Below are 20,350 nucleotides of genomic sequence, written 5' to 3'. Positions count from 1 at the left end.
ATATTTGGTCTCATATGCTAATTCCAAACTTTTTCCTAAGTCTAAGCCCTATGATTTCTTGGGAGTATAAAGATTGCCTTTGTTATTTCCCAATAACTTTAAAAACCTTTGTCACAGGGTATGTTGTCTTTGATGAAGATAAATTTTTCAATATTAGAAAAAAGAGCTTCTCACATCTCAAGAACTGTAAATTTGGAGTCAAAATCAGAAAGTCAATCCTCCTAAAAGTCCAACACAGGGTTTATCTTTAGTTCCAATTCTTTTGCTTAATCTCATAGGTTACCATTGAATTGTCATGCATAATTAGAATACTAAACTATCCACCAACCTATCTAATAAAATGTCCAAGGGTCTCCTAATTGTTGCATGCCTAATAGGCTAACTCCTCTCGAGACTCCTATCACACTACAAGAAAATAGGGGATTAGCGATGGAATGTTTCTGTCGCTAATTAGCGACGGCTTAACGAGAGAAACAAATCTGTCGCTAAGAACCATAATATTTACGAAAATATCGACGGAATAGCTTCCGTCGCACAATCCGTCGCAAATTAACGACGGCTTAGCGATGGAATGTTTGGTCGTAGTAACCACGTATTTTAGCGACGGATTTTGCGAGGGAAAGTGTGCCATCGCTATTGAGCAACGGATTTAGCGACGGAATATTTTCGTCGCTACGTAGTTATATTAATTTCCGACGGCTTTGCGACGGATTTAGGCCGTCGCTAAATCCGTCGCTAAAATACGCGTAAATCCCTAATCAGAGCCCTTTTTCTCTTTTCTGTTTCGTTGTTCCCGCCGGCCGCCCTCTCCCTTCTGTCGCCCCATATCTCGCCTGTCGGCGTCTCCCCGGCCCCCACCGCCCGTCGCTCCCCGGCCTGCCGCCGTGCCTGTTGCCCCCGGTCCGCCGCCCCCCGACCGGCGTCACCCAGGTTTTTCCGATAAAATACCCTTTTTTTCTGATAAAAGGGGCGGATGCCCCTTTTAGTTTTTCCGGCAAGGGGTCGGCCCCCTTGCCTCGTTAGTATTTTCTGGCAGGGGGGCCATAAAATGCCATGGCTAGTACCCTTGACCCCATGGCCTATTTTGGGTTCGGCTTATGCAAAGGAGATAATGGCCACAACAATTGAATCCAAACTGCCTGTCTAGCAGCTGGTTCCGTTCCAACTCCGCTAACCGCTAGGGTCATTGGCTGTTGATTCATACAATGATGGCATCCATCGCTGAACTGCCTTTCTTGAGCTTCAAAGAATTTTGTTGAGCTCTGGCTGAGAACCAAACAACCCATCCATGGTGGTTGGATGACATTCATTGCATTAAGGAATGACAGCTGAGGGGGATCCTGGCGGTATCATAAAGAGGGCCTCGTTAACAACTAGGCCCATGCACCCTTGTGCCCTAGGCATGCCAGGCAAACCTGCATAAGAACTTGTAGCACAGGAAGCCTTCTAATCTTTTTCCCCGTTTCCCTCCTTTTTTGAGGACTTCTTTTTACGTCCAACACTCGGGTGACTTCACGTTACGCTTCCAATTCTTTCATTCAAACATGGTTACTATACAGTATTCAATCAGTCAGACCTTACAAGATGGATCCATTTACTACATGATTTCTATATCAAAGCAAAAGCAAGAAAAAGCTTATGTTTTCACACCAAGCCACTGATCGTTCTCTTTCAGAAATGGTCTTTATTATCATTTAATAGTTGAGAACATGTAAATAAAGCTAACAAAACATCTCAACTATATACATATATATATATATATATATATATATATATATATATATATATATATATATATATATATATATATATATATATATATATATATATATATCATGAAACATTAAATATTTCAAAAATAAACTATATCAGTTATATATTATGGAGAGAAGATGGCCAAACACATCACAAATATGATATATAAAAAATATTTGTGTTTCTGCATTATGATTCAGTCATCGTAATAGATTTGTGTTTCCTAATTCTCGAACTATTCTAATTTCTGTTTTCATCTTTAGCATAAATCTGATTTTCATTTTATGTCTTGTTTGATGTCAATTTTTTATTTTTCTGTTTTCATTGTTGAATTTCCTGCTTTTCAATTGAGTCAGTTCCTGTTTGCTTTCTTTTTCAGCATTGCATTACCTGTTTTTCTTTTCTGAATTTTCAGTAATTTTTTGTTTGCTTTACTGTTTACATTAGGTATAGTTTTTAGTTTTTTTTTTCTGTTGCTAATTGTTCCTGTTTTTAATTTCTGGTTCTAATTTCCTGCTTTTAATTTTTACCTGTTTTCTTTTCTTTCATTCAAAATTCTGTTTGTCCAATTTTATGTTTCATACTTTTATCTGATTTTTTTATGTCTATTTCATTCAAATTTTATTTTCCTGAATTTTTTTACAAGTTCATTTTTCTGTTTTCCTGTATTTCAATTTCCAGTTGTGTTTTTCTCGTTATTTTCTTGTTTCATTTTTCTGTGTTTGCTTTTGATCATTGCATTTCATGTTTAGATAATTCCTTATCTGCATTTCTTGTTCTACTAATTTTTGTTAATCTTTTAGTTTTTCATTCTTGTAAAAGTTTTGTTTAGTCTTTTTGCTTCATTTGCATAAGTGTTTGTGTTTCCCTAATTAGCTTCAATATTCATTGCAGTACATTACTTGCACACTTTATTTCATCGCATTTCATCATTAGATATATCATCATCAGTTTAGTTGTTTTTTGCATTGCATAAGTATTTGTGTTTCCCTAATTAGCTTCAATATTCATTTTAACATAGTGTTTTTTGCAGATTTCTCAACGGAACTCGCTTGTGCCCCGCCACCCGTGGTAAGTAAGTGACAAAAACAATGCAAATCGGGTAAATACTCGTGGTGAGTAAGTGATGCAAGCGCATCACATGTTATTTAATTTATTGAATGTAACACTTTATTGTTCACACACTCACTTAGTTGTTGATATCTAGGAATGCTTTGTTGGAGTTCAGAGATCATGCTGAGCATGATTTTAATGTATGAATATGGAAGTGTTCTTATTTTTGGAGTACGGAGTCCATACTAGGCATGGTAGTAGTTAGTGGGATATTGAAGTATGTTTGCTGCAGGTACATGTTTGACATTTGTTTGATATGAATTATTTCGATGTATTGTAATATTTGAAGTGATGGTATCCATGCTTGCATGTAGTTACTTTCAATTTGATTATGTCTTCCATGTGAAATTGTATACTGAAAGCATGCTTCAAATGAATGTATCGTGTCATGAATAATTTGCACATAAAAATATTAAGTTATCAATGCATGCATCATAATTCTTGTGATTGTATGACATCATATATTGCATGATAAATTTGATATTTTCTTCATCATAGCATTCTGATGGTTCTCTTTTAACTGGTTAGGATACTATTCGTAACATCATACGACAAAATGACTGCAAACCGTGAATGGATGTACCGTAGGATAGTGGACAATGAGTTATCGCATGAATATATGAATGGTGTTGACAGTTTTATTGAATTTGCAACGGCAAATGTTAGTACAGTAGATCCCACAGGTCAGATTAGGTGTCCCTGCAAGATTTGTAAAAATAATCGATTTGTAGAACCTCATGGCGTTAGACATCACCTATATAGGAAGGGTTTTGTGAGTGATTATTAAAACTGGACGTTTCATAGAGAAGAATTTAGAAACGATTTTGATGCACGGGTGAATGTGGTGCACGCTAATCCATATACAGATTTGATATTTGATGCCGCAGGAACAGAACTGGGTTCTGCTATGAGTTCTAGTGATGTAAGAATTGTCGTAGATGAAGAATCACCAAACGATGTAGCTAGTAGATTTTATGATTTACTTAGAGATGCTGATAAGCCACTTTGGAACGGTTGTGAGAGTCACACTATCTTGTCTGCAGTTCTTCAACTAATGAATTTGAAGTCTGAGTATAATTTGAGTCAATCATGTTTTGACCGTTTGTGCATGATTGTGAAGAGTATGTTGCCCAAAGATGAGAAATTGCCACAAAATTTCTATCGTGCAAAAGTTATGGTCAACGCTCTAGGTATGTGTTACAAAAAGATTGATGCTTGTCCAAATCACTGCATGTTGTATTTCAAGGAGCAGAAAACAACATATCATGCCCGTCATGTGGGCATCCTCAGTTCAAGCCAAAGACAAGAGGCAATGGTAGCACGAGATCAAAGGAAGTTTCATACAAGTTGCTCTGCTACTTTCCTATCACTCATAGATTGCAGCGATTGTATATGTCTTCAAGGACAGCTAAACACATGAGATAGCATGCAAATAAAGTTCGACACGATGAAAACAAGATCACGCATCTTGTTGACGCTGAAGCTTGGAAGCACTTTGATCGTACTCATCAGAACTTTGCAATGGAAGTGCGAAATGTTAGACTCAGTCTATATACAGATGGATTTAATCCATTTGGGGGTAGATCAACTCCATACTCATGCTGGCCAGTATTTGTAACTCCATACAACCTTCCACCAAGCTTGTGTATGAAACGTCCAAATCTTTTCTTGTCTCTGTTGATCTCTGGTCTGACCTTACCTAGCCAAAATCTTGATGTATATTTAAGGCCATTGATTGATGAACTAAAAGTATTGTGGGATGACGGTGTTACCACGTATGATGCCCACAAAAAACAAAATTTCAACATGAAGGCCGCTGTTCTATGGACAATCAGTGACTTCCCTGCATATGGTATGCTATCTGGTTGGAGCACACATGGGAGGTTGGCTTGTCCGTACTGCATGGAGGATTCCAAAGCTTTTAGATTGAGGCATGGAAGGAAGCCTTGCTGATTTTAGTGCCATCGTCGATTTCTACCCAGCGATCATCCGTTCTGACGATAAAAGAATGTGTTTAAAGCAGGCACAACTGAAACAGAAGGTCCATCCTCAAGATTGTCTGGCATAGAGATTCTAAGAAGATTGCGATACTTTCCAGATGTATTAACAAATGCCCGCAGTCCTACACCCTTCTGTGGATTTGGGAAGGATCACAATTGGACGAAGAAATCTATTTTTTGGGAACTACCGTATTGGCCGACCCTATTGATACAACATAATTTGGATGTGATGCATATAAAGAAAAATGTGTTTGATAATGTGTTCAATACAGTAATGAATATTAAAGGAAAAACGAAGGATAATCCGAAGGCCCGTATGGATTTAAAATTAATATGTAAAAGACCAGAATTGGAGCTCAAATAGTATAATGGCAAAGTACTGAAACCAAAGGCAAAGTACGTGCTCAGACCTGATCAAATAAAACATGTATGTCAATGGTTGAGACAACTGAGATTTCCAGATGGATATGTCTCTAACATTGCTCGGGCTGTGAAGATTGACGATGGACAGTTATATGGGTTGAAGAGACATGATTGTCATATCTTTATGCAACGATTGATACCCCTAGCATTGCATGATATGTTAGACAAACCTATATGGGGGGTATTGTCTGAGTTGAGTGGATTTTTCAGAACATTGTGCGCATCGGAGGTCGTAGTATCAGATGTAAAGAATCTCGAGGACTCTGTCATCACCACTGTTTGTCTGCTAGAAAAGATATTTCCGCCAGCATTTTTCGATGTTATGAAACATTTGATCATACATTTGCCATATGAACTAAGGGTTGGTGGCCCTGTGCAATATCGATGGATGTACCCATTTGAAAGATATATGTTTTTTTATATTTGTCTCTTTAATGTCAGATATTTAAAATTTGAAATGTATATTCTTGTCAGATGCATGTTCGACCTAAAAAAAAAGGTTCGTAATAAAGCAAGAGTAGAAAGCTCTATTTGTGAGGCGTAAACTTTAGAAAAGATTTTAAATTTCTCATCTATGTACTTCGAACCTCATATTCCAACACGTTACACATGCCCGCCCCATAACGATGATGGAGAACAAGTAACTGTAGCTGACAAGCTGTCGATATTTCAACCACTTGGGCATGCATTTGGTAGTTGCCGATCAAGGCTACTGACAGATCGAGAGCAAGATGCATCACACATCTATATTCTTTTTAATTGCTCCGTGATTGACCCATACATCGAGTAAGTATATGTATATGCAACTCAATTATAAATCCTTTTATGTTCTATATGTGGATACATGGCTCGGTAATATAAGTATTTGTGATTTGCAGACGATTTGATCTGGAGTTGCAAAGCGAAGTTTCACATCTCACTGATGCAGAAGTACAAAAAGAACGTGAAACTAAGTTTGTGGAGTGGTTGAAACAGTTGGTAAAGAAGCTAACATAAATTGTGTACTTATAAACAACACTAAGTTACTTAATTGATCGTGTTCACAATCATTGTTTATGTCTGTGCATAGGTTCGCCATGGTGATGCTAAAGATCAAGGAATATGTGATTTAGAAAATGGTCCGACCAAAGTTGTGCAATGCTACAACGGGCATATCGTAAATGATTATCGATTCTATACAAAAGATTACGGTATAAACAAATCAACGATAAATAGTGGCGTGTGTGTCAAGGGTAGCAGCTACAGTGAAAATGAACATGATTACTACAGTGTTATAGAGGAAATAATAAAGTTGATTTACTTAAGCATGAATAACAGGGTAACTTTATTCAAGTGTCATTGGTTTGATCCAACTGCAACAAGACTCGACAAAGTTTCAAGCATTGTGGAGGTGAATCATAAATCCAGGTTTGAAACATATGAACCATTCATATTAGCCTCGCAAGCTCAACAAGTTTATTATACTTCATATCCGAGTATAAAAAAGTCAGATAGAAATGAATGGTGGGCAGTTTGCAAGGTGAAGTCCAAACTATACCCTGAGTATGATCAGTTACAGGATGATGAGTTAGCTGAAGACAACGATTACTATCAATCAGATGATGTCTATGACTTCGCTTATGGTCACGATGTTGCGCATGATATGCATGTCATATCCCCATTGGCCGATGAAACATTCATAGAGGAATGTGATCCAAATGATGTACCAAGTGGATGGGTAAACAATGAAGAAGAAGAAGAAGAAGAAGAAGAAAGTCAAACTAGTGACGAGGAAGAATTCTCAAGCTAGTGAGCAAAATCTTATACTACAAACCTCTATTTAAATGCATTGCAGTACTTGATGTGAGTTGTATTGCAATACTTGGTGTGAATGATTAAAAATTTTATTTGAATGTATTATAATACTTGATACGAATGATTCAAATGCATTGTAATACTTGATGTGAATGATTTGAATCATTTGAATGTATTGTAATACTTGATGTGAATGCATGAGTTGTATTGCAACACTTGATGTGAATGATTAAAAATTTTATTTGAATGTATTGTGATACTTGATACGAATTATTTGAATGCATTGTAATACTTGATGTGAATGATTTGAATTATTTGAATGTATTGTAATACTTGATACGAATGATTCGAATGCATTGCAATACTTGATGTGAATGATTTAAATTATTTGAATGTATTATAATTTATGCAATGAATGATTTGAATTATTGCAATACTTAATGTGAATGATTTGAATTATTTGAATGCATTGTAATACTTGATGCGAATGATTTGAATGCATTACAATGCTTGATGTGAATGACTTGAATGCATTGTAATACTTGATACAAATGATTTGAATGCATTGCAATGCTTGATGTGAATGACTTGAATGCATTGTAATACTTGATGTGAATTATTTGAATGTATTGTATGACATATGTTATTTGTTAGAATATAGTTCGTGGAGGTTATAGTGGTCGCTCATCCAGTAGTAGTCAGGCTCAGCCTTCATCTTCACGGGCTCTTGTGATAGGTATATCATATAACTAATTGGATGCTTGATTAGTTCAAATGCGCATTCTGAGAATTTCTAATATTTTTTTTTACAGATAATGTTGCGCCTGTACACGACCCACCTACACCAGTTGATCACACAAGTCAACAACCAACACAGGAAACAGGGTCTTCTGAGGCTGACACAAGAAAACTCATTCGAATAGTGTATATCGATAATCGACCGTAAGTATTTTGTTTTCAATTATTGCATATCTTATAAATATTTTATATTGATATTTACTGTGTAACAATTCATGTGCAACATGAGGTTTGAGCCACAAGAAGTAGTACGGGAGATTAGGAATTCACTTCTTCAACATCTACCAGGACCGGTTGCGCAATGGAAAGAGTACCCAAAGGAGGTGTTAGACAGATTGTGGTCCTCATTCATGGTATACAGTTGTTCCTCATAGTTAATGTGTTTCATATTTAATTTATTTAAGTAATGTCTACTAACTTTCTGGAAATATTTGTAGGCTTCGAATCGCTTCGCAACCACGGTGGAAGAAAATGATGCAAGGAAGGTGTGGCAGAAGGTGGCTGTCAATCGATTTGCAGACATGTTGCACACTATGAAGACTGCAGCAAAAAAAGCATCTGGCGTAGTAGATGATCCATTATTGTGGAAGGGCCATGACCCTATTACTATCAGGAGAGATTACTGGGATGAAATGTGCGATAAGTGGGCGGGAGATGCATTTAGAAATCGCTCTGCGAAGGCTGCACAAAATTGATCGAAGATGCCCGAAGCCCATCTACACACAGGTGGATCTAAGACATTTGGGAGTCACCTGAAGAAAATGGTAACTCATCAATATATAATATTAATTTTATAAGTATTGTTGCAAACTTGTGTACTAAATCTTTTGTCATTTAACTTCGCAGGAAGCAGAAAAAGGAGGCAGTGTACCATATAAGGATGTGTTTGTTGAAACACATAAACGGAAGACCACGAGAGTCTTCATATTAGAGAAGGCGAGAACGACAAGGATATGTATTTATTCTATTAATAATCATTGCAATATATATGCAAGTTATCATAATGTTATCATTAATTATTAATGAATACTTTAAACATTATTTTGTAGGAGGCATATGAGCAACAGATGGTAGAACGATATGGCGATGATGCTACTCAACATCCATCATTTGATCCTACAGCATGGGTGACTGCAGCAGGTGAACCCAAAAAAGGTCGCGTGTTCGGGTTTGGGAGTAATATGAACACTTCACCAGTTATTGCTTCTTCCAGTTACGGCTCACCGACTTCTTGCGCCGACATAAGCTCCAAGCAGCAGACTATTCTTTCCGGTGATGATGTACGCCAGATCGTTACGGAATCACTGAATAACTACTTCCATGACACTGTCGCCCCCTTTCTCCGAAATGAGATCAAGGCCGCTATTCTGGAAAGAGGATCTTCGATTCCAGGTCCCTCTCAGGTATAATCACATATTCAGTTTTTTGTCTGCCTTAGAACACATATGAGCATAATCGAATCACATATATAACTTTTTGCCTGCCTTAGAGCACATATGAGCATGCTATAATCACATATTCAGTTTTTTGACTGCCTAAGAACACATATGAGCATGATAGAATTACATATAAAGTTTTTTTGCCTGCCTTAGAACATATATGAGCATGCTATAATCACATATTCAGTTTTTTGACTGCCTAAGAACACATATGAGCATGATAGAATCACATATAAAGTTTTATTGACTGCATTAGAACACATATGAGCATGCTATAATCACATATTCAGTTTTTTGACTGCCTAAGAACACATATGAGCATGTTATAATCACATATTCAGTTTTTTGACTGCCTTAACACACATATGAGCATGATAGAATTACATATAGAGTTTTTTTATTGCCTTAGAGCACATATGAGCATGCTATAATAACATATAGAGTTTTTTATTGCCTTAGAGCACATATGAGCATGCTATAGTTACATATAAAGTTTTTTTGCCTGCCTTAGAGCACATATGAGCATGCTATAATCACATATTCAGTTTTTTGACTGCCTAAGAACACATATGAGCATGTTATAATCACATATTCAGTTTTTTGACTACCTTAAAACACATATGAGCATGCACAAATCACATATAGAGTTTTTTTACTGCCTTAGAACATATATCATTTATGATAGAATCATATATAATTTTTTTTCCTTTGCCTGCCTTAGAGCACATATGAGCATGCTATAATCACATATTCAATTTTTTGACTGCCTTAGCACACATACGAGCATGATCGAATCACATATATAGTTTTTTGCTTGCCTTAAAGCACATCTGAGCATGGTAGAATCACATATAGAGTTTTTCTAGCTGCCTTAGAACACATATGAACATGCTATAATCACATATTCAATTTTTTGATTGCCTTAGCACACATATGAGCATGATAGAATCACATATATAACTTTTTGCCTGCCTTAGAGCACATATGAGCATGATAGAATCGCATATAGAGTTTTTTTATTGCCTTAGAACACACATGAGCACATGATAGAATCACATATAATGTGTAATTTATTTCATTATATTTTGTTTATCAATACTGACTGTTGTTTTCTTGTGTAGGCTGATAGCGATAATCAGCGTAGTGGAGCTGAAGGGACAGATGAAGGCAATGAACAAGAAGACGCACAAAATCTTGGCGATGATTAGAGAACTGTGTTGAAGAAGTTCTATTTTTTTATGTTTCCTAATTGTAATTGTTGAATTGTAAATAATTAAACTTGTTAATTTTAAGGTAGAATGATTAATTGTTGTAGATTCTTTTTATATGGAATTTTTTGTGTGGTTTGTTTTTTATTTACAGAAAATATAAATTGTACAGGAAATATAAATTGTACCGTTCTCGGTATTTAATTTTCAAATATTTTTTTTAAATTTTTTTTCGTGTTTGCGACGGATTAGTGACAGAACCATTCGTCGCTATTCATATAAATCTAGCGACAGACTAGCGACGGACGTAAATCCGTCGCCAAGCCGTGGTCGTCGTTTATTACTGACGGATTGGCGATGGAATACAGCGCTCGTTAGTCTGTCGCAATTAGCGACGGACCTGGCGACAGAATAAATTCGTCGCCAGTTAGCGTCGAAAAAATCGCGACATAAGCATACTGTCGCCTCGTCGTCGCTAATCCTTCTCTATGCCTCTTAGCGACGGATTAGCGACCGATTACCGATGGAATGTGGTCGTCGCTAATCTACTGCTTTGTTGTAGTGTCTTTGAATCACAACCTGAGCCTAAAATTCTCATAACAGTCTAGGCTAGTCAACCAAGTGGATCCAATGACAAGTGGATGTGGTCTAGAACCTCATCTATAAGTTTAAATTTTATAGTTGATCTCTCGGATCAAGTTACATCCCAGAATGAAACTATCTAACCTAGGTTATTTATGTATGAGCCAAATCAAGATAATTGGGATCATATAAAAAGGATCTTACGTTGTCTTAAAGGAACCATTAAAAATGATCACAAATCTACATCTGATTATTTAACTTATATAGGAACCAATTTATTGTCTTTTAGCTCCATCAAACAATGTGCAATTATTAGGTCTTGTATAGAAGCAAAATACAAAATTATTGCTGGTGCTGCATTTAAAATTGTCTAGTTAAAACAACTAATGACAAAATTGAATATTCTTCTCTACAATATTCCAATTGTGTGATGTGATAACCTAAGTGTTACATATTTGGCTCCAAATCTTTTTAAAAAGCTACCCGACAAACAGACCTCTGAGACGAAGAGGCTTGTGAAAAGAAGAAGCCTCAACTAAATAAGACTCCTACAAAATGAAGATCTCACATCAATTATGACTATCATATTTGTAAGCAGTTTAAAGAGATTGAAATTAATAAAGTCATCTCATCTAAATGTATTCATACATAAAATCTTATTTAAATAAAGAGAGACACTCTTGTCTGCATGAATTAAGAGAGAGTGAGAGAGTGCGTTTTTTTGTATTGTTTCCTGTTCCATGCGTGTGAACTTTCTTTTCAGATTAGACATACTTTTACATAATCAGATTCATATTTGGTTCTGGCTCAAATTCGGATTCTGATGTGGAAACCTATATCGAATCTAAAAGTATGATTGTTCATGGAAAACACCTTCCTGTACCGCCAAATCCGATTATATATATATATATATATATATATATATATATATATATATATATATATATATATATATATATATATATATATATAATTTTGGCTTCCATAAGTATCCAACCCAGATATGAACTGTTGACATCCCTAGCTCATAGTATCAGTGAGAATAATGCAACAGATCTCTTATAGGCTTAATGACAAAAGATTAAAGACCACGAAGTGACAGAGGCCAAACTTTCGTGAGAAATTGAAATTTTTTGTTTTTCTCACATTTGTACTTGCACAACATTGGCAAAAATATGAATTAATTTTAAAAAATAAATATAGTTTTAGGTCATATAAAAAAAATATCCTGACAAAATCACGATACTTGTGTATCGATACTATAATCATATTATGGATTTGAAATGATGACGAAAATATCATATGCGTTTTTTTGTGATATTTTAAAAATATCGTGGAAATTTATCATAAAATTTAACGGCCATTGTGGTTTAATTTCCCACTTAAACCTTGAAATCGAACAGGCTTACGGACAAGATAGATTCCTTGATGAGGGGTGTCAACTGGTTGGGTTTGACACGGAGACCCAACTCAAAGGGTTAATTATAATCTGGGTCAAACTTGAAGAGTTTGTTTAATATATGGAGCAGAGTGTGATTTGTGAAATTTCTTACCAGACCCTGAACCAACCGGAGTTCGGATTAAGATTCATATTTTTTCAATATAAAAAATATTATTTTACTGTTTTTGGTTTGGGTCTGAATCATGTAATCCTTTTTGTTATTTTGGCTTCGATTGGACTCGATTTCAGACCCGGTACCAGCACCTGAAATCAGATTCAGGTTCGGTCCCACCTAGGTCTGAACCATTTTCAACACCATCCACCAGCAATCAACTTAAGCTGACAACATTGGAACCCCAAAAGGCAAAGAACAATGCGATCTTGACGTTTATATGATAACCCCAGCCTTTGGTCTGACTTTTTTTCTTTTTTTTTTCTTTTATCTTACTATTGATTTACTCTGAGCAAGTTGGAAATTTGGCTCTTATCTTATGCATATAGTCTGTTGGCTAGCTTTCATTAGAAAAAAGAACGTACCACCACCAAGAAAAAAGAAACCAAATGAAACTGATGCATGGAAGTCGGAGAACAACAAAACACAACCACACCAAGAAAAAAGAAAAGACGATAACAAACCCAGCAACGATCGACCAACATCAGCAATCTTGCACCACCACCACGAATCTTGAACCACCAACACCAGCAAGAAACTAAAAACCATTCAAGAAAACTCTCTCTTTTCAGACCCAATTTTCCCCGTGGATGACATTGACAAGATTCTGCGGAATGCCGTTGGGAAAGTTGTTAGGAAAGTTTTAAATTATTAATGGTTACTATCAAAAGTGTTTTGAAAAGTTTAGTCCCATATCTAAGAGAGAAAAGCTTTTCAAGAGGTTTAAATAGAGAGTTTGTAATCTATTCTTTACTTTGGTAAGCCTTGAGTATTTAGGTGGATTGCGGACGTTGCTGCGCATCGGACGCGCCGTTCGCGCACACGCGCGTGCGCTTGAGGCGCAATGTGGCGTTTTGATGGCGCACTTCGCAGCGGTGCGAGGTGCATATGAGGCGCAAATATCCATTTTGATTTTTCGGTTTTGAGACATCTGGCCGTTTGAAAGGTTTTAATAGCATTTATATTGAGTTTAAGGCGCTTTGTGACTGTTGGACGGTTTTGGAGGCCTTTGATTGACAGTCAAAGGTGGGTGACCGTTCAGGTACCTTTCATCCTATTTTCAAACTGTCAGATTTATGGCCTTTAATCTCATTTATCGCAAAACATTTTGGCCTCTCTAAAAGGTTATAAATATCTTCTATCTTCGTCTTTTGGATATCAGAATTTCTGACTCTCCAGTTTTCTCCTTTCTTTCTTCTCGGTTTGGCTTGCAGAGTTCATGTGTGGGAGAGGTCATCTGTTCTTGCGAAGCAGTGACTCTCTTGAGGTTCAACCCTAGTTGTATCCTGGGAACTCAGTCGTAACAAAACCCTTTTTCGCATCTTCGGAATTTCCGGAGTGGGGCGATTGAAGTTCTAAAGATAGCGATCTTAAGAACGTGCCTCTAGGCTTGAATTCTCTTTTCTGAAATCCTGTTTTCACTAGGTTGGTATAACAAAAGTATCGGTACTTCAACGCCATGAACGTCCGCATCGTTATAAGGCTGCCGCTCCAACCCACGTTGAAAGTGGCCATCACCTGCACTTTCATCCAAGGCTCCGAGAACCCGTAGAAGACCATAAACAACCCTGCGACATCATCCATTGTCCCCGAGAAATCGCAGGCGATCATCAGATGCCTGACGTCGTACAACCTTGGGAAGAAGATTCTCACCCACCTAAGGAACTCTTGCTTCGTGTGACACACGTGCCCCCAGACGACCTTCAGGATGAAGCATAATTTGTAGAACACCCCTAACACCACCCACGTGACGCCGTCATTCAAGAACAAGCCCGAGCACCTGAACTTGGAGCCGAGGACATTCAGGTCGATGCCGTTCTGCAGATTAGCATCGACGTCGATGCCAGACTCCGTCATATACTGCCAGAAGTCAGCGCTGATCTCATTTGGGGCGTTGGCGACCTTGACGTGGAATGCCAAGACGAACTCCTTGCCGGTGTGGGGGTGGGTGGGGAGGTTGCCGTGCTCGTTGAAGAAGGTGAGGCCGATCTCCAAGAGGCGGAGTCGGCCGGTGTTGACGTTTTCGGCGAAGTGGGCGTAGATAGCGTCCGTTGTGTTTTCGCCCCCGGGCAGTAGTAAGAGGTCGCGGCTAGCTTTGACATAGATGGGATGCACGGTGACGTAGGAGTAGTTGTGGATTATGTGGTCTCGGACGTACTCCATCACTGAGTGGACGTTGTGAGCCCTTACTTGCACGGCCGTGTCATGTTCCATGGCGTAATGTTCCATGGCGTAAGTAAATGCCAAGAAATCGAAAGAAGGAAGAGCGCAAGAAGACGGAAGGAATTACCCAACAGGTCTCTCTCTCTCTCGTGAAAAAGTGAAATGCCAAGAAGATGAGAGAAAGAATCGGTCAAGACGGCAGGGAAGGGATTACCCTCTCTCTCTCTCTCTCTCTCTCTCTCTCTCTCTCTCTCTCTCTCTCTCTGGTTGCAAAGGCGGTCTGTGAGTAAGTTTCACGAGATGGCTGAATGGGAGGCAGAGATCTCATCACTATTCAACCTATTATCTTTCACCGAAGGGTTGTCGGACGCGCAGCTGCAGGGGTTGCAAAGCAGACTTGCTGACCGGACAATGTTATTGAAACGTTGGAGGCTAAAAGAGGAGTTGAAGTGGAAGCGGCGTGCTCGGGTGAAATGGTTGGCAGCAGGGGATGAAAATACTCATTTTTTCCATACTTTTGCTTCTGATCGGTTTAGACGAAGTATCCTTCAATCGATCACAATTGACGGGGTGTTGTGGGAAGGCCAGAATCTTGTGCCAGCGGTCTCCGACTATTTCGAGAAGCTTTATTCTATTCCGCCAAATACAGAGGGTAATATTGGGCATGAGTTATTTCTTTCTCTTCAACCGGATCAGGTCTTAACCTTGCAACGTAGGTTTTCAGAAGCAGAAATCATGAACGCAATTAAGGATTTGTCGGGTTGGAAGGCACCGGGAGTAGATGGTTTCCCTGTAGATTTTTTCAAAGTATTTTAGAGAGTAGTGAAGAGTGATTTGTGTACAGTGCTGGATGAGTTTCATCGTAACTCTAGACTGCCTAGGCAGTGTCATGTCGGATTAATCTCTCTTATTCCAAAAGAAAGCGCTGCCACAGATATTATGCGCTTCCGTCCCATTTCCATAATGGGAGCCTTGTATCGTATAGTCGCAAAGGTATTAGCCTCAAGACTAAAATTGGTGGCGTCTAATCTTTTTTCTGCTTTTTAGTTTGCTTTTATTCCTAATAGAAGAGTTCAACAAGCATATATTTCGGCTTCAGAGGTCATTCACTCCATGCACGCGAGTCGGACTCCTTACTTCGTGTTGAAGCTTGATTTTAATAAAGCATATGATTCTGTGTACTGGCCTTTTCTGTCGCAAGTGGTGAATCACATGGGATTCGGTAGCCGTTTTTCCAGATGGGTGTCAGAGCTTATTACCAATGCACAAGCCATGGTGTCCATTAACGGGGTAAAGGGTGAGCAATTTTCTTTGCGGTGGGGCTTACGGCAGGGATGTCCGCTATCTCCGCTTTTGTTTAATACAGTGGCAGAAGGACTTGCAGTGATTCTTAGACGCGCGTAGACAAGGGGCTTCTTACAGTCATTGGATATCCAAGGCTTTTCTGGTCATATTATACAATATGCAGACGATATGCTAGTTTTTGGAAGGGCTTCAATACAGCAGATGCTTCACGTTAGGCTTATTCTCATGTTTTTTGCAGCGTTGTCTGGGCTGAAGCTAAATGAAAATAAGTGTTCGATCATGCTTCTGAATGGCGATCCGACCAGTCAAAATACGGTGGAAAAAATTTTCAACTGCGCAATAGGGCCGTTGCCGATCAAGTACTTGGGCCTCCCCCTACAAGTCAAGTCAACCTCTAAAACATCATGGGCACCCGTTGTTGACAAGGTGTGTCTTAAGCTCCAGTCTTGGCGTGCAAGATATTTGTCTCTTGCGGGCAGAATTACTTTGATCAAGCATGTTTGTCAGCAATTCCAGAATTTTTCATGTCGGTCTGTGTCATGCCTGTCAATGTTGAGCACCAACTGAAGCGTGTCTTGTCAAGGTTTTTGTGGCATGGTGTAAATGGACCTTATAAGAGGCACTTGGTGGGATGGGACTCCATCGTTATGCCAAAGACTATGGCTGGCTTAGGAATTTTTGCTTTGCGTAAAAGGAGTGTGGCATTGGCTGTGAAGCAGTGCTGGTTGGCTCATACGTCACAGGATGCATGCGCAAACTTCCTACGACTAAAATATGGTCTAATCGATTCGCTTGTTGTTCGCCGGGGGGCTCGTGGACCATAAACATCGCATTTGAGGAAAATGTGGTTTAGGGCATTGCGTTTGTTTCTTGACAGGGATTTGGACGTAGGGGTAGACGGATCTTGGCTTCAATGGGCAGTCTCGAATGCGGGAGTTTTCCAAGTCCACAAGGTCTACCGTTCTCTTCTGCCTCCAGGTCGGGGCTGGATCTTCAACAATGCTCTATGGGCGAAGGGACCATCTCCGAGGACCAAGGTATTGGCTTGGTTGATTCTTCATGACCGGATACAGACCCATAACAATATCAAGAGGATGGGTTTTCAGTTTCCCAGTTGGTGTGTGCTTTGTCGACAGGCTGAAGAAACTACACAACACCTTTTCTGGTCGTGTGAAGTGTTTCAAGAATTGTTTTCTAAAACTTGGAGGGCTCCATCAGTTGTTGTGCGGGAGGGTTGCTTTGCGTTAGATCTTATCCTCGGCCCTGCTATAAGTAGACGCGAAAAGAAGTGGAGGACTATTTGGAGAGTTTGGTTGTTTACAGTGTGGTGGTTCATATGGATGGCCAGAAATGATGCTACTTTTCGGGATGTCCTGTTCAACCTTAACCGTTTGACCCATAGGGTCTTGGCTGATGTGTATGCTATCTTACGCATATATCTCAAAGACCTGCCTCTGCCACAAACCGATCCTCATATGGATGTTTGTGGTCCTCTATGAGTGTTCTGTTTTGTGTTATTGGTGTTCTCATGCTATGCTGTTGTGTTTGTGCTTGTGGGTCTCAACGCTTTGTTGAGTTTCACTTTTAAGTAACGTTGATCGCTTTTCGGCTCTCTCTCTCTCTCTCTCTCTCTCTCTCTCTCTCTCTCTCTCTCTCTCTCTCTCTCTCTCTCTCTCTCTCTCTCTCGTGAAAAAGTGAAATGCCAAGAAAATGAAAGAAGAGAGCAAGAAGGCAATGAAGGGATGTCTCTCTCTATCTACATCTATGGATATATAGGTTCGTTTTGCGTGGTGATGATGTTAAGTAGTTGGCTTCTTGATTATACTGTTACACTTTCAGAGAGAGAGAGAGAGATTATACTGTTACACACACGTTGAGTCTTTGAAGTATGGAGTTCGAAGGGAGTACCCTATACAACGAGGTCAGATCAGGTGATATAACTAAGCACGAATCTTTTGTGCTTTGAAATCTGTGATGTCGTAGCCTTGATCTATTTGTAACCATTACATCATCAGGTTTTGGTGGACCCATAGATTACACAAAATGAACGGTGGTGATGAAGTGCCATGGTTGGTGGTGATTTTTGACAACAACAAAATTTTGTGATTTGGAGTTTACAAGTCAATCCCCACCGCACATCTCACATGGGGAACAGTGGAAACGATTCAGCTGAGATGTTGGGTGGGGATTCGGTATGACCCGATCTGCAATCGTGTTTTTTTGTTCTATCATATGGTAATACAACCATTAATGTTGGTCTTGAATCTTTGATGCCTCCTCTAAAATTTGGGTTCCACATCCCTATATCATCTACTTATTCAAGTTGTTTTGATAAAATCTCACCCTATAGATGGATTCAGCATGGTTAATTTAATGAGATTGTCCTTTGATTGTATAGTTTTTTGAACAAAATCCTGTGTTTTATTAATCACACAATTTTGTATTTTGTCAACAGTTGATTTTTGCATCACCAAAAAATCTTGCAAACAGATTGAAATATTTCAGCAATTTAAATTCTGTTTTTTGCTAAAGAAATGTATGTGGAGTCTGATTTGATCAAAACAACTTGCGTCAATAAAATCCCAATAAGGGTTATGAAGATAGGGATAACATTAGGCATGAGCAACAGATTTGCCTCTAAGAACCTTTTGTTTTTGTGCACCTTTTAGAATTTTAGCTAGCAGGAGGGGTTGATGATGTTAGTTTTCAGTTAGCAGTAAAACTAGATCACGCCACTGTCCATTGTTTTCAATTTAGGAGTGTCAACTGGTTGGACGTCTGCCAAAATGGATGGGTTCAAAGTTCGGACTTAGATTGGGCTTAGTTAGAAGGCATCAATATCATATATGAATTGAGATATAGTCAGATTTTTAATTAGAAAAACCATACTCTGATAAAGATTATAAAAACTTGGCCCAAGTCAAAAATAATATTTTTAGGGTTATTAATATTAAAAATTTGCAAACTTATTCTGGTTGGATCCAAGTTTAATATAAAATTTCATAAAACATACCCGGGTTGTTTAATAATCAAATTTCATGAGAACAAACAAAATAATTAAATCTTATAGTTCGATCTCTCCCACCAAGTTCCATACTAAGATGGAACTATCAAACCAAGGTTATTTTTTGAAACAAAATATCCTATTGCTCTCTTGAGTGAGGTGAGCCAAGAAGAGCAAGAATCATACTCGTTCAAATAGGCTTTTCCTGAACCTAAGTCAAGGCCCTATGTCAAAACCAAACCTAAGCCTTTGTCTTTTCAAAAAATGCTATAAATCTAGTTAGGTGTAAATGAATTTATAAGATTAAAAGTCATCACAATATAACCGTAGCCAAATATAAAACTCATCTTATTAGCAAAGGGTACAATCAACAAGAGGGAGTTGATTACTTTGAAGCATTTAGCCCGGTTATTAAACCTATATCAATTTGAATGGTTCTCTCAATTGCAGTCAATTTAGGATGGTTGATCCATTAGTTGAACATAAATAACATTGTAAGAGGATTTGAATATGAATAAACATCTTAACTTTAAAAATAGGAGTCATCCAAACTTTGTGTGCAAACTTAACAGTGCTCTTTATGATTTAAATAAGCTTCTAGGATGTGGTTTGAAAGACTATGTATTTATTTTAAAATATTAAGTTTTACTGAATCAAAAGTTGATCCATCCTTATTTATCTGCCATAAAAATTGTATACATACATTTGTCCTATTTTATGTTGATGATATTATTATTATAAAAAACTCATGTAAAAATATTAAGCAGATTATATAAGATTTTGAATGCAAATTTTCTATCAAAGATTTAGGCTCTTTGCACTACTTTCTTATAATAAAAATTGCTTATGAAGCCTCAAGAATTGTGCTCTGTAAGAGAAAATATGTATAGACCTCTTGCTCAAATTAGAGATGATAAATTGTAAATCAGTTAGCACTCTAACAACACCAAAGGTGATTTTGTCCAAGCATGGAGGAACATTATATATTAGAAAATACCACTCAATATGTGAGCATACAATATATCACTATATTCAATCAATAAAGTCTATCAGTTTATACATAAACCAAATTAAGATAACTGGCTCATAGAAAAAGGATTATGGGTTATCTCACATGAACCATTAATTTTGACCTATAAATCAAGAAGTCATA

At 37.9% G+C, this 20,350-nt stretch overlaps 1 protein-coding gene across 1 annotated transcript; it reads right to left on the bottom strand.

Annotated features, from left to right (window-relative positions):
• Nucleotides 1-13,209: 13,209 nt before the first annotated feature.
• LOC149822770 (putative CCR4-associated factor 1 homolog 6) lies at nt 13,210-14,954 on the bottom strand. The gene is made up of 2 exons (XM_089980370.1): nt 14,176-14,954; nt 13,210-13,237 (listed from the first exon to the last, which is right to left on the bottom strand). Exons 1-2 carry the CDS (start codon nt 14,952-14,954, stop codon nt 13,210-13,212), a joined length of 807 nt encoding a protein of 268 aa, XP_089836496.1.
• Between the last annotated feature and the right edge of the window lie 5,396 nt (nt 14,955-20,350).

This window comes from Nuphar pumila, chromosome 11, assembly GCF_984573655.1.
Source record: "Nuphar pumila chromosome 11, dmNupPumi1.hap1.1, whole genome shotgun sequence".
NCBI lineage: Eukaryota > Viridiplantae > Streptophyta > Magnoliopsida > Nymphaeales > Nymphaeaceae > Nuphar > Nuphar pumila.
The sequence above is the reverse complement of the archived record's forward strand: the minus strand, read 5'-3'. Positions and strand labels throughout refer to the sequence as shown.

Bases quoted from the DNA above. Each gene is read 5' to 3' on its own strand.
- LOC149822770 (XM_089980370.1), bottom strand. From the start codon at position 14,954: ATGGAACATTACGCCATGGAACATGACACGGCCGTGCAAGTAAGGGCT. The intron at 13,238-14,175 runs GTACCGATACTT...TGGTGGTTCAAG, and splicing joins CGGACGTTCATGGCGTTGAA to ATTCGTGGTGGTGGTGCAAG.